The 13,984-nt window shown below is 41.5% G+C and overlaps 1 protein-coding gene across 20 annotated transcripts in view; it reads left to right on the top strand.

Annotated features, from left to right (window-relative positions):
- Positions 1–13,493, top strand: part of fnbp1b (formin binding protein 1b) — a 61,960-nt gene extending 48,467 nt beyond the window's left edge. For 5 of the 20 annotated variants that reach the window (XM_028602505.1, XM_028602506.1, XM_028602502.1 and 2 more), the window contains 9 exons: positions 4,005–4,019; positions 4,323–4,358; positions 7,146–7,255; positions 7,354–7,486; positions 7,919–8,040; positions 8,172–8,347; positions 9,644–9,802; positions 10,905–10,986; positions 11,762–13,493. In XM_028602505.1, the coding sequence (XP_028458306.1) occupies positions 4,005–4,019; positions 4,323–4,358; positions 7,146–7,255; positions 7,354–7,486; positions 7,919–8,040; positions 8,172–8,347; positions 9,644–9,802; positions 10,905–10,954 (801 nt within the window). In that variant the 3' untranslated portion in view covers positions 10,955–10,986; positions 11,762–13,493. Of the gene's footprint in view, positions 1–4,004; positions 4,020–4,322; positions 4,359–7,145; positions 7,256–7,353; positions 7,487–7,918; positions 8,041–8,171; positions 8,348–9,643; positions 10,297–10,904; positions 10,987–11,761 lie in introns of those variants that run through there. The other 15 variants (XM_028602504.1, XM_028602518.1, XM_028602507.1 and 12 more) reach the window with 10 other exon arrangements.
- Positions 13,494–13,984: the final 491 nt, after the last annotated feature.

Genomic DNA, 13,984 nt, shown 5'->3' with positions numbered 1-13,984 from the left:
TAGAGTGGCAGGGCATTTCCTCAGCTCTTTTACTAACAGACCTGCATCCATCTGGTCAAACCAACCTAACTAGCAACACTTTAGCTTATTTTTTTAAAGGGTATCTGCAGGTCTTCAAAAGCCTTATACAGCTTTTAATTCAGTTTCCAAGAAGGCTTTTGGATCTGATCTGAGCTGTCAGACGTGACATCGCTCATCGGCTCATAATGGGAAAGTGTCCATGTTATTAAGAACTTTTTTTGATTGGTTAATCCATTTAATGGCACTTAAATCCAATTTAATCAGTGTATCACTAGGAGTTATTGTTACATCCTGTTGGGACGTACTGGACAAATAAATAAGAAACAGGTATTAAATTGCATTCAATGTGGTATTAAAAGAATCTTAAACTTAACTGCCTCCAACACCCCTGTTTAAAGAGTTAACAAACAGCAAGATCAAGAAAATCTTGCTGTCAAGAAAAAGAAAATCAAGAAAATACCATTTTATTCCACTTGCACTTCCTGCAAGGGGAACATAGTATCACATTAGGGATTAGAGTAGTTGTGCCAGTGGAGGTGGGGTGTTGTGTGTCTCTGCACAGGGGAGGGATGTCTACCCCCGCAGGAGAGCCTTTGTGTGGTGCATATTAGCTGTCTAATCCATCCACAGTAACTGTGGAAACAGGAGAAGAAGAAAAAAAGAAAGCCTATGTGTTTTTGGAGTCAAATCAAGACAGTGTAACAGTATAAGAGCTTTAAGACGTCAGTGCTATATTCTGAGTTCTCATTGACAAAGCTGTGTTCTCTCCGACGACCACCACAGCAGCAATCGCCGCGCTCGCTCAGTTGTCACAAAGAGCTTATGAAGAGGACTCTGGGTCGACCCACATATGCTTTCGAAGCCAGGCAATATGTTGTAAGTGTGTGCGTGATGGGCATCAGTGAGTACCAGCGGTGTGCGTGCGTGCGTGCGTGCGTGCGTGCGTGCGTGCGTGCGTGCGTGCGTGCGTCGTGCGTGCGTGCGTGCGTGCGTGCGTGCGTGTGTGTGGTTCAGGTGCTTGGTGCGGATATATGTGCGGATGTGTGTGATTAGTAGAAGCCATGTACAACACATACAGTAGCCTCATTATTAATAATTCGTTTTGTGACACATTCAGTCGTCACAAATAATGAGGAAAAACTTCCTCACAAAGGAGGCTGGTGTCTGTGCCTGGCTCAGTATTGATCACACGGCTCTGACGCGTGTAGAAGCGGGACGAATGATCGGAGAAGAGGATGACTTCATCACATGTATCGGCTTGAGGTTTCTTGTTGCTCGCTGTTGTCCTGCAGATGTGTCAGAGCTTCCCCCCCCCCCATCTACTGTACAAGGGGTCAATTCCCAAAGCGCTACAAGCACCTGAGGCTGTGGGGGATTATGGGCGTGAGGATGCTATTCATACCCCACAGCGATCTCCCTCCTCGCTATTTAAAGGTCAGGTGGATGTGACACTAGGCGAGGTGTTGGCATAGACTGTATAATATTAATGGACAGAGCATGCGTGACGTTGGTTTGTGGAGATCTGCTACAAGTCGTCGAGTTTGCCGTTCCGGGCGCAGCCATCTTGGTTGCAGATGTGACGATTTTAAACGAGAGGGAGGAGTGAGGGAGGAGCCCTTACACTCTACGTTACGTAACACACTTTCACTGGCAATCACATCATAGCCACGCCCTAAAACACCCCCCTGCTTCATCGCCGGTTTTAAAATCAACGAGACCACAATTCAAAAAATGAATATCATTCTGTGTTGCAATAGACTTAAAACTAGCGATTGAGACCATAAACTCATTATGAAAATGTTTACTGAGGTGATCAATCAAGTGAGAAGTAGTTCACTTTCTCATAGACTTCTACAGAAACTGACCACCTTTTGCAACCGCACGTGTCGCCCCCTGCTGGAATTCAGATAGAATGCAGGTTTAAGGCACGTCCGCACTTTGCCGAACTTTGTACATTAATAATATACAGTCTATAGGTGTTGGTCACACTTTGGATATGGGTTCAGCCTACAGTACCCAGAATTCACCCCTCCAGGGCTTTCTTTGTGCTGGTGTGCCATACTGCAGCGATGTTATCTGTTTGTAAAGACCATAATATACCTGTATATCTATGTCTGTCTGGGTGGTTGGAAAGAGTTCAGGTAGATCTGTGGACCAGGGCCCGTATTTATCAAACTTAGAAGAATCACTCTTAAGAGAGCTCTGAAGAAAAATATTTGCTGAAAGTGGATAATAAAACACATTTATCATGCCATTTGCTCCTTACAATAAGCTGCAACTCTCAGGTGATAACATGGTTTATCACAAATACTTACATTTTACTTAGTGGCATTTTATTCTCAAAAAAAACATACCTGAGTTAAATTCTTAACTTTGTTTGTGTGAATATCCTAGCAACATGAAATAAACAACAATCCAATATATTTAAATGAAATAGATGAAATAATAGGAAAATTGGAAATTGGCTAAAATGAAAACAAAATGAAAACTGAACTGGAGAATGTTAATGCAAATAATAAGTTAAACTACCCTATTCTGATGAATATAGTGTCATTCATCATGACCAATGATATTTTGTACAGTCACTCCAAAATATGTATCAGAAGATGTGTGCCCACCTCTGTCTCTGCACTGCAGTCAGCTTAGATCTACTCTTAAAATTTTTAAGTTGTGAAACAAATTATAAAAACATTTTATCTTTTACTTAAGTCCACAATTTCATTTTTTCAGGCACAGATTTTTTTGCCAAGCAAGAATTTTTCTTATACCCAGACATAGAATAAAGTCCATATCTGACCCACTAGAAATAAAAACAAAGCCCAACTAGATCCAAACCCAGAGTTTATGATACATTATTATTACTTATACTTGCACACCATCAGTGCTGTCAATGTATAAGTGTAAATTAGATATTATCTTATGCTCTGTAAGTGAGGCTTCACAAATAGTAAATGTAAGAATGATATAGCGTCAGGGAGGCGAGAGGGAGGATCACAAGGCGTCATAGCGAATACCGTAACACGTCATTCCAGCTGGATGACTTTAAGAGTGGACCAAAGTGAGCAGAGCTCCTCAGTGCACCAGCCTGTGAGCCTCTAACAGGATTACAAGTCATCTGCTCCAGCTCTACCAAGCCAAGGGTTGTTATCCTGCTCTCCACTCTGTTCTTTGTATTCAAAACACTGCCAGAACTCACGCAGCAAATGGTTGTAAATGAGCTGTTAAAACACGTTTAGCGCTTTTGTGCTTTTTTACTCTACTTTCCTTTTAGTTCACGATTACTCTTATTTGTTTTATTCAGGGACTTTCACTTGAGTTATACAGTACATAGACCTGGATATGTGTTGATTTGTCCTTCGTAACGAGTGAGTTTTAATATTTTGGGTTTTGAAAGCAAATCTCGTCTGTGTACAGTATCTGCCTCCATGTCAACGTATGGATCTGCTGATGTGTTTATGCTTTTGGCGCCCTCTGCTGTCGCCTGCGTGTCATTGTGAATGACAGCGGAGAGGGATCAAAAAAGTAAAGGGTTCATCCGTCCCTGTCGCAGTCACCACCCCTCTACTTCTTTCCTTACATTTATTTTCATCTGTCTTCCCTTGATTAGTTTCCCCATTCTTTACTTCATGCTTGTGCAGTAGGTTGGCCTTTTTGCCAACTTATTTTTTCATTTTTCATTAATCCATTACATTAGAAATGCTAAACTTCACCAAATTAGAAATATAGGGGGTTGAAACTGTCGCTCAAGGACTTTTCTATACCACAACTCATGAATGATTCCAAATCCTAAAGCCTGTAAGTGCCATACCCTCTTTTCCTTAAATGGTGAAGTTTGGCAAAGCAAAGAGTTATCATTAAATACAATACCATTTTTAATTAAAGGAAAATTAAACAAATGGCCACAATATTCTCCTGACATTGACTGTGTGTCTCTTTCTCTCTCCTGCTCTTCGCCATTTCTCTCTCCTCTCCCCCCCATGAAGCTTTCTCTCAAGCTGGTAAGCATCACCGAATAACCTCACGACCATAGCGGCATGACCATAGCACGCATGTCACGTCCTCCCAGTAACACACTGTTAATAACGTTCTGTACGCCGTTACGTTTTTGTTGTGCTCTCTTTTTTTTATTTATTTTTTTATTTTTGGATTTCAGTTATTAATTTAATCTTTGCTGTGACAACGATGGACCTCAGACTCATGTCGTTGTCTCATTTGTATGTTGTGTTGTTGTTTGTTTTTTTGTGTTGTGGTTGTGTTCCCGTCATGTCTCTCCCAAACTGTGTGTGGTCTTTGTGGTGCAGATCACACTCAATTCCCACGTCCGGAATCTCATTGAGGTGATCAGATTTACTCTATGTTTTACCTGTCCGTCTCTTAGTCTGTCTGGTAGTCCTTCTTCGTCTCGACAAATCGTATGTCCTTGTAACAAACACTAATCTGATCTTATTTAGTAGTTGCTCACTCATGTCCTCACACTGCATGCCATTATTTTATAGAATGCTGTTCTGTAAAGCTAACATACTGTCAGAGAACTGTGTGATTGCAGGCCTCCAGAGAATATCAACCATTCATTCATATTTTCCTCAGAACAAGACACAATTTGAGGATTAAAGGAATAGTTTAACATTTTGGAAACTAAATTCACTTTCTTTCGATACCACTCTCATATCTGTGCGCTAGAAAGGAAGCCCGGTTAAACAGCTAGCCTGATTCTGTCCAAATATATAAACTGTGCCTACCAAAACCTCTAAAACTCACAAATTAACATGTCATATCTTGTTAAATTGCACCATTTTATTTCAGTGTCCAAATTCTGACTGTGAAATGTTTGCTCTGTATAGAGCCCGATATAACTTGTATAATCTGTGTAATCGTGTATATCTAATGTGAATGTGTTAATAACTCCAACAATGGAATGAAAAAAAGTAGCGTCCAAGGTATGCACACTACTTTATGCTACAATGAAATGTGTCACATTTTAAAGATGAGAAAATGACCGTCATACTACTCTATACCTCAAAGTAATGATGCAAAATGACGATTATTAAGTGTCCGAAAATTCAATTTGCCTACTACAACTGAGTAAATTACTGAGGAAGTGAGCAGGAAGTTACTGCTCCTGGTTCACTTTTGGACAGAGCTAGGCTAGCTGTTTCCCACTGCTTCCAGTATTTATGCTAAGCTAAGCTAACCACCAGGTGGCTTTATATTTAGGGTTCAGACTTGAGAGTGTCTATCTGCAAGAAAGCAAATAAGCTTATTTTTCAAAATGTTGAGTTGACTTTGCAATTAAATTTTTTTTAAATGATTTTCTACTTAATGTTTAATGTGTTTTATAAATCTATACCTAATTCTATACGGAAGAATCAATTAGTAAATTCTCATCCATCCATACTACAAACAACAAATTACATAATGTCTTGCCTATAGTTTTAGTTTGGTCTTAATTTTTACCTAGATAATAATAGTAATTTGATTTGTCTTGGGGTACATAGAGAATGTAAACACTAATGCACGACTTCTGCACTGTAAACTTATTATCACTCAGAAAGGAGTATGTCTCTGCATGATGATTGACATGATCTTTGTTACGTTGCATGCCCGTTAAGTGTTGCATGCTGATACAGGGAGAAGGGGTAAGGTTGCCGTGGTAACCTAGATGCTTGTGTTTTGACCTGGCTCGTGTGAAGTCTGTAGCTCCAGCCGTTCTATCCTGTGGTGTCGCTGTGACCCATCTCAATGAGATTCAACCAGGCCTTGATCTATTCAGTCGATGCACCTTTTTCCTTCATTGATCGGTCTTCACTCAAAAACTCAATGACAAAGTCTATGGATCCCCAAAGAGTTCAATATTAAGTTGATAAATAAGACTTAATGTAAGACAAATGATTAAAACGCAACTCATAATGTTGGAGTTGATTTTTATTAGCCACACTAGCAGTGGGGCTCTAGGGATGGCAATGCCGGTGAGTCGACCACTTTGGTCCACTTTGGACTCAAATATCTCAACAACTGTCGGATGGATTGCCGTGTAACTTTGTACAGACATCCATCATCCCCAGAGGATGAAGCCCACTGACTGTGGTGATCCCCTGACTAAATAACAACCAAGTACCTGTAAAATGAATGACATTCCCATCAGCCTCAGCTGTACCCTGTGTTTAGTATTAATCAGCAAATGTTAGCATGCTACACACAAAACTGAGATGATGAACATGGTAAACATCAGCATGGTCATTGTGAGCATGCTGACATTAGCATTTGGCTCAAAGCAAGTATAGCATCACGGAGCAGCTGAATTGCTGTAGACTTTTAGTTTATTTTACAATATCACTTCTCATGACAGTGGAGTTGTCACCAATTCCCCCCCTCACCTTTTAGCCAATCACACGCCTCTAGCCCCCCTGCAGCCTTACCAACTGCCAGCTAGCTAATGATTTGAGTTTTCCTGTATATGTTTTTCTTTATTTATTGTTTTGAACTGGCTAGGGCTCCATACAAACCAGCTTGGACTATGGTATAGCAAGCTTGAGAATTATATATTATGTCCACAGAGAGTTTAAGAGACTGCCGAGCAGTATGACTCATCAGTTCAGTGTTACTGACTGGAAACCTTCTCGACAGGAAATATGACCCTCGTCCAGCCAAAAAAAATGTCTTACTCACCCAACCTCGATTTAAACCTCACACATTCCTGTAAGAGAACAGCCCCATTAGGAAGCTTACTCGGAAACACTATACGAGCAATAATAGGATGTAGTTCATACTTTATTACATTTCTGATGCATCTGCAGAGAGCACTAGGTTAGGCGCGGGCAGCGGCTGAATAGGTGAATGGCCTCGACTCTATACACACACAAACATCCCAACACTCAGTGAGTGTGTGTTATTAGAGAGCAGCTGCAGTATCTCCTTCAGGTGAATGACGTGGTTAGAACATAACAGGGGCTCCATTTGCGGGGCGTGTATCCATTTATCCCTGAGTTGTTCCCTGTTAAAACAACAACACAACCAACAATGAGTTGTGAAGGTGGTGTTATTAATCGTATGTGTTATAACTGCCTTTTTCCCATTTTTGTCTCTTTTTTTTTCCTGCCTGTCTTCTTTCTTTCTTTTTCTCTCAGGGCTCTGGACCAGAGGACTTCAGCCACTTGCCACCAGAACAGAGGAGGAAGAAGCTGCAGGGCAAGATAGATGAACTCAATAAGGACATTCAGAAAGAGATGGACCAGAGGTATCTTTTTTAAGGTTTTAAATTTGTCCCGATATTTGTGTTTACCCCATTAATATGCAACATAGACTTGTACTGACTCTAGTGATTTGCTTTCCCAGGGACGCCCTAACTAAGATGAGGGATGTGTACGTGAAGAACCCTCAGATGGGAGACCCGGCCAGCGTAGACCCCCGGCTATCAGAAATAAGCCAGAACATCGAGAAGCTCCAGTTTGAAACGCAGAAATTCGAGGTTAGTTCGGTCTGAGCTCTCATTTATATGCGAGTGTTAGTGTTGGTGAAGCTTTCTTGTTTGGTTTATCCGAGACAGTAAATAATAAGGAGTTCAAACACACTTCTCCGACTGGGGTTGTTCCAAAGAAGTCTGCTGCTTGTCCATATTAGGAGAAGATGTGATGCAGTTGGAGGGGCTGGCTACATGTCTGTGCAGGGAGAGAGGGAGTCCCAGAGCAATGGCCTGGTTAAACCTTGTAAATAAATGGCAAATAAAGTGGAGTGCAAGGCGGTGGCGTTCCTCCTGTGAAGGTTCTTGCCAAATGTTAAGGCCATCTGATTCACGGATAAAAAAGAATTCCACGCTGCTTGAAATACATTTTCAAGTCATCACGTAGGAAGAACAGGTCAGCTGCAACCAACACATACATAATGACTGTGTGTGTTTCAGGGCTGGTTAGCAGAGGTGGAGGAAAGGATGCCATCCAAGAGTGATACGAACCGGAGAAGTGGACTCTATGAGACCCAGAACAACACCACAGTGAGCAACAACTGTGCGCAGGACAGAGAGAGGTATGGTATACTCTGACAAACAGTCTTTCAGTTACAGGCAACATCCCAGACCCCATAGTTTTTGCACACCTTATTTTTTCGGAGGAAAACTATGTATGTTTTCACAGTATATTTACTGTGTGTGTGTGTTGGCCCTTGAGCAGCCCGGATGGCAGCTACACAGAGGAGCAGAATTCAGAGACTCAGGTCAAAGCCAACATCAACCCCATCCCCCCCACCACCTCCACCCCAGAGTTCGACGACGAGTTTGACGATGAGGAGACCCTGCCCACCATCGGGACCTGCAAAGCCTTGTATCCATTTGAAGGTAACAAGAAGCCCCTTACTACTGAAGATAAATATTTAAATGTACAGTTGTTTTTTTTGTTTCATTTTATATCTGTCATGCCAAACATTTTGGCCCATCCCACATTGGATTACAAGACACCACAAACTTATTTACTTGTCTTCCGGTCACATATACAAATCATTCAGAGAAATACAAGAATACAAATATTTAAATACCCACATATATACATAACAGTATATACGTACAAACAATAAATCCTCATCTACAGATCATCTCGATAAAGAGCTTTTTTCCCTCTTCTCCCAGGCTTTCTCAAGATAACTGGCTGATTTATATGTTCCACATGTGAAATATGAAATATAGTCATTTCACCAGTACCGTGTTTTCAAAATCCAATTTGGCAAATTTTCAAAGGGTGTTGACTACAGCGCTGTGTGCAAATCAGAAATGTTAGAGAGCCTATTATAATAATGTATACTTTATTAATCCCGCAAGGGAAATTTCAATGTTTTCACTCAGTTGTTAGGATACACATTACACACAAGTCTGAATTACACACACATGCGCAGTACCTATACGTGCACTAATGGAGAGATGTCAGAGTGAGGGGGCTGCAGCTGTCGATGGTCAGGCGCCCCGAGCAGTTGGGGGTTCGGTGCCTTGCTCAAGAGCACCTTGGCGGTGCCCAGGAGGTGAACTGGCACCTCTCCAGCTACCAGTCCCCCACCATACTTTGGTCCGTATGGGGACTTGAACCAGTGACCCTTGAGTTCCAAACCTACTACAGACTGAACAACTGCCACCCCCAATATATAATGACCCTATTAAGAAGCAGTTTAGCTGTGACCCCCCGAGAAAAAAGAAACTATTTTCTGTAACATATTTCTTTTCTTTATACCTAATTATCTGGTGACACCTAAGATTTATATTGGGAGCCCTTTGGGGGGGGTCCTGACCCCCAGAGTGGGAGTGTAGTCCTGCAGTTGTATAATTCAAAATGTATTACATCCACAAACACATGAACCCGATTTTGTTTCGAAACTGAGACAATCATTCTCTTACTGTAGCCATACATAATATGTTCTTATAATTGGACAGATTAAGGGAAGACCTGTCATTAGTAAGACTGATTGTGAGTTGTACGTTGTAAGTTACAGCATTGTATTTGCAATTTCCCCACCACACACCAGCTGGCCTCGCTTCCTCTTTGTTTTCAGGAAATCTGATTTACACATGAAGCTCTAATCTACATGATTCACTTTATTCATCGTGCTCTTATCTCGCCTTTTCTGTTATGTTTCCCTCCTCCCGCAGGTCACAATGAGGGCACTATCGCCGTGGCAGAGGGCGAGCTGTTGTACGTGATAGAAGAGGACAAAGGAGACGGCTGGACACGAGTGCGCAGGAACGAGGACGAGGAGGGATACGTCCCCTCGTCCTACGTCGAGGTCTTTTTGGAAACAAATGCCAAAGGTGCTATGACATACATTTAACTCAGCAAGTGATGTTGTTACTGCGAGTCAATTCTTTTCCATTCACTGCTGTATGAGTGGGGCTAAGTAAGTTAGTAAGTTAGGGAGACTACAGATTGTTACTGGTAACTCAGATAAGAGAATACCCCCCCACACACACACACACACACACACACACACACACACACACACACACACACACACACACACACACACACACACACACACACACACACACACATCAGATTTGTCCATTGTGCCTCATGACAGTTGGGACAGTTGTTGCCGATAGTGTGAGTGATAGTGAGTCACTGTACACTGTTTTTTCGAGCTCCGAAGAAAATATTTGGTAATGTTTAGGTAATGACACTGAATGTGAGCTAAGCCAGGAGGAGGTTGTGTAAGACGTGTGTGAAGAAGAAGCTTTTAGTTCCTCACCTCCCATTCAATGCAGTGCCACCTAGTGGTCATACAAAATAAAACAGGACCCCTCTCCCCCCCAGTCAAAGCTGAGCATGATGGGAGGAATCACCCACCAACAATGATCACGTGTACATTTCAAACACACAATACTTGATTTTTTTATATATATATATATATATATATTGCGTTTTTTGTTAAGATTTCAGATGACAGTATTTCATTCAAATTATCATGCTTTTAATCAAAAGTCGGATCCACAACCTCGGTCCAATATTTCATTCAGTATGGTTATAAATCACGGAGTGAACGTATGCACCATCTGAAGTGGCAACGAACATCAAGTGAAGGCTGTTGTGTTTTGTTCACTTGTTGTACCATGAAAGGAAAGCATGCTCGATGTGCAATTGTGCAGATGTAATTTCAATCTGCTGTAAAGTATGAATACATATTAAAAGATATTTTTGTAGGCTAAAAAAAATTAAATAAAAATCGCGCCCTCCCCCTAAACCTCAAATGTTGCATGCTGTAGAGTAATCATAGAGCTGTTACAACATGACAAAGTTGTCAAAGTTAGGGGTCATTTTTATAAATTTATTGAACAAATTAGTAACTAATAGCCCCCTTAGAATGTGCTTTCTTTTCTCTTTTTTTTTTTTAATCCACCTTTTTTTATTTTATAGTGTTTGGCTGTTCTGGTGCTTTTTTTCCCAGGCCAGTGGTAAAGGAATAAAGGACTGAGAATTAGCAGTACTGAGCTATATGGTGAGACTGGGCTGAGAAATGGAGCCGGTCATGACTTTAATGCTTTGTGGTTTCTTGCATGGGTCTCAGAGCAGCACCTCCTTGAACGGTGCATTTACTGTACAGTAAAAGCATGGTGTGTATGTCATTTCACCTCACTGCTACAATCATAAGACATTCTGTGCTACTTTTCGAAGATTTGGCATTGACTCAGAAATTGTCTCTTTTGTAACGCGTTACACAAGCCTTCATTAAATTCCCTTTCACACGTTTTAATCAGCTTTGATGGCTTGTTACTGGCACCGCATGGGGCTCTTATGTGCAGGATGTCATTTCACATCAGAGACATTTCATGTCTCCTGTCATTTTTATTGACGAGCATCTGAAATGTGTTGCATGCTGCAGCATTTGTAGGATTTTTGTCTTCGTCATGACCTAATTCCAGCATGTTGTGACAAAGTGAAGTGGCTGCATTCTAACATGCATTCAAGCCAGATAAAGTCTAGTGTGGGCTAAGCTGAAAGGTTCTTAGTTAAACAGATACATATTTGGGTTAATGGAGGTCTTTCACACATAAAGTATGTGCAGATATCATTCATGCCTGACACCACAGTATCGTCTGTCAGTTTAAAATGGTTTCCTATATGCAAGGACTTTTTTTCTTCCTCCTCTCCATATCTGAATATTTGGGTTGCTGTCGATTTTCCTTTAAAGCTATCTAACTTTTCTTTTTGTCATTTTTTTTTGTTTGTTTGTTTGTATTTCTTTTTTTTTTTTTTTTTTTTTTGAATTGCAGATTCCTAAAAGTGTGAGGCTGGCTGAGGAATGGCAGGGCAAGCAGCCTCGGAGAAACCACCACGTTCCTCACGCGCTCACAGAGTCAGAGAGAGAAAGTGAGAGATGACCTGAATCTAAAAAAGAGAAAGACGGCCGATTAGAACGCATCTCAATTCCCCCCCCCCCCTCAAAAAAAAACCCTTTACAAAACGTATCAGCAGCGTTGCGCTTCCTCGGCAGAGCTCTGCGATGTGAAGCAACGCTGAGAGAAATCCATCTAAATTTTTAGCGCTCATAACCTTTTCCATTCTTAACACTCATACAGCAGTCACAACCACAGTATACAATTTGCTTTTTTTGTTGTTTTCAGCAAAGCTTTGCTTCTTAATGTAACTAACTCCACTTTGCACCACGCGCGGTCATGAACATGGCTGTCTGCTTCCTCACTCTGAACGCACCCCCCCCACCCACACTGCCACGTCTCTTTTTTCCTTACCTTAGCCCCCATTGCACACACACGAGCGGCAGAGGGTTTGGTCAGAGACAGGACGGAGACCAGCGGGAGCCTTATACGGACAAAAAGACCAGCTGGCAAACACCTTCATCCGGCTGTGTGTGTGTGTGTGTGTGTGTGTGTGTGTGTGTGTGTGTGTGTGTGTGTGTGTGTGTGCCATGCCCTCCTCACTCACTCCTTGACTCAGAAGAGAATCACCCTGAAGCTTATCTACCTACATCTGGGGCTTTCAAAAGAAATTCTCATGGTCACCCCTCCCACTAAAATCAGCTCCATATTTACAGATCTCAGAAGAAGAAGCGAAGGTGCTGATCATGCTATCTGTAGGTTACGTGCTTCTGGTTTATGTTGTGTGGTTTGTTTGAGTTGAATGAAAAAAAATAATAAGTAAAGGTCTTGTTTGTTGTAATGTCCCTTTTTCTCCACACCACGATCACCCCCGCACATCCAGGACCAGCTGGGGAGGGAAAGAGATGGATTCTGGGTCATTCGTCGTCTTTCTCATCCTACACTTCTTGTCTTGTCACTGGTGTCTGTTCTTTTCTCTGACCACACCCTCCCTCGCCTCCACGGCCCTTTCCTACTGAAGCGGCTCAGGCTATCCCTTGGCTGCTTTGTGCCCCCCCTTTTTTTTTTTTGCAACAGCCTAAGGCAGGGGGCCTCTCAGCAATGTGGTGTGCTGCATGCTTGCCCTGTCTTCCTCCTCGCCCCTCTGCTGGCAACCTGGAGTAGGTGGTGGGGGGTGTTTGGTCAGCTTACGCCATCCTGGCCTCCACCCTTTCTGTTCAGTTAACCCTCATTGCCTGGTCGTATTGTTTGAATTAACCTGAATGCTACTGTTTGGGTTCGGTGCCTGTGGTTCCTGTTTATTTTTTTTTTATATATATATATAGCTCTTTTCTTTTGGTTCAGAAAGCATGTTTTCCTGGTTTTTTTTTAACAGCAAGTGAGTGATATTCTCCTCTCAGCGTTCCCTATTTTAATCTCAAAACTGTCAGTGAAGGACGATAGGGATCCCGAAATGTTGTTTTCTGAATGATGTTTTGCATAGGTAGGTCATGGATGTCTTGTGCATTTGTTTTACTGTTAAGTAGGCTACACAGTACAGTATGTGGGTAAACATTTTTTAGTATTGTAAGTTTTGGTCAGAGTGTCTAACACAAGTTGTTGTTAGTTTACAGTCAATCAACCTTGTGGAAATGTCTTCACTCGGTCCAAGCAACACTTTACCCCCCCAAAAAAACAACCTATGAAGATATGATTTATACCTGATGTTTTTAGGATGGTTCCAATTAAACTGTCTACTGTATATGAAAATATCCTGCGATCCATATTTTCCTGTGAGTTTGTGACTGAAATGAGAACCAGAATCACCTGTTTTTAAGTTTCTGAGAGAAAGGATGATGCTAACGTTAGCTGCGGTATTATGAAAGGATTTAAATGTGATTATCTCAAAAGTTGGGTGAAAAAATGTTTTTATAATCATGCGAGAGAAATTATGTCCACCGCTTCCCCCCCCCCCTCCTTTGCTCATCAATGGCACATAATGTACATGATTTTAACATTTGTTTGTTTTTTACATGATGATGTTGAGTTGAGATTCACCTTTCTTTTTTGTTTTGAAAGCCGGAAGTCTATGTTGTAGCTTATTCTGCCTGAATGGGATTAAAATCCCTAAACTGCAAATATGAGTAACAATTCAATTGTTTTGAATGAAGCCATTCTTAA

Source organism: Perca flavescens, chromosome 16, assembly GCF_004354835.1.
Source record: "Perca flavescens isolate YP-PL-M2 chromosome 16, PFLA_1.0, whole genome shotgun sequence".
Taxonomy (NCBI): domain Eukaryota; kingdom Metazoa; phylum Chordata; class Actinopteri; order Perciformes; family Percidae; genus Perca; species Perca flavescens.
The sequence above is the reverse complement of the archived record's forward strand: the minus strand, read 5'-3'. Positions and strand labels throughout refer to the sequence as shown.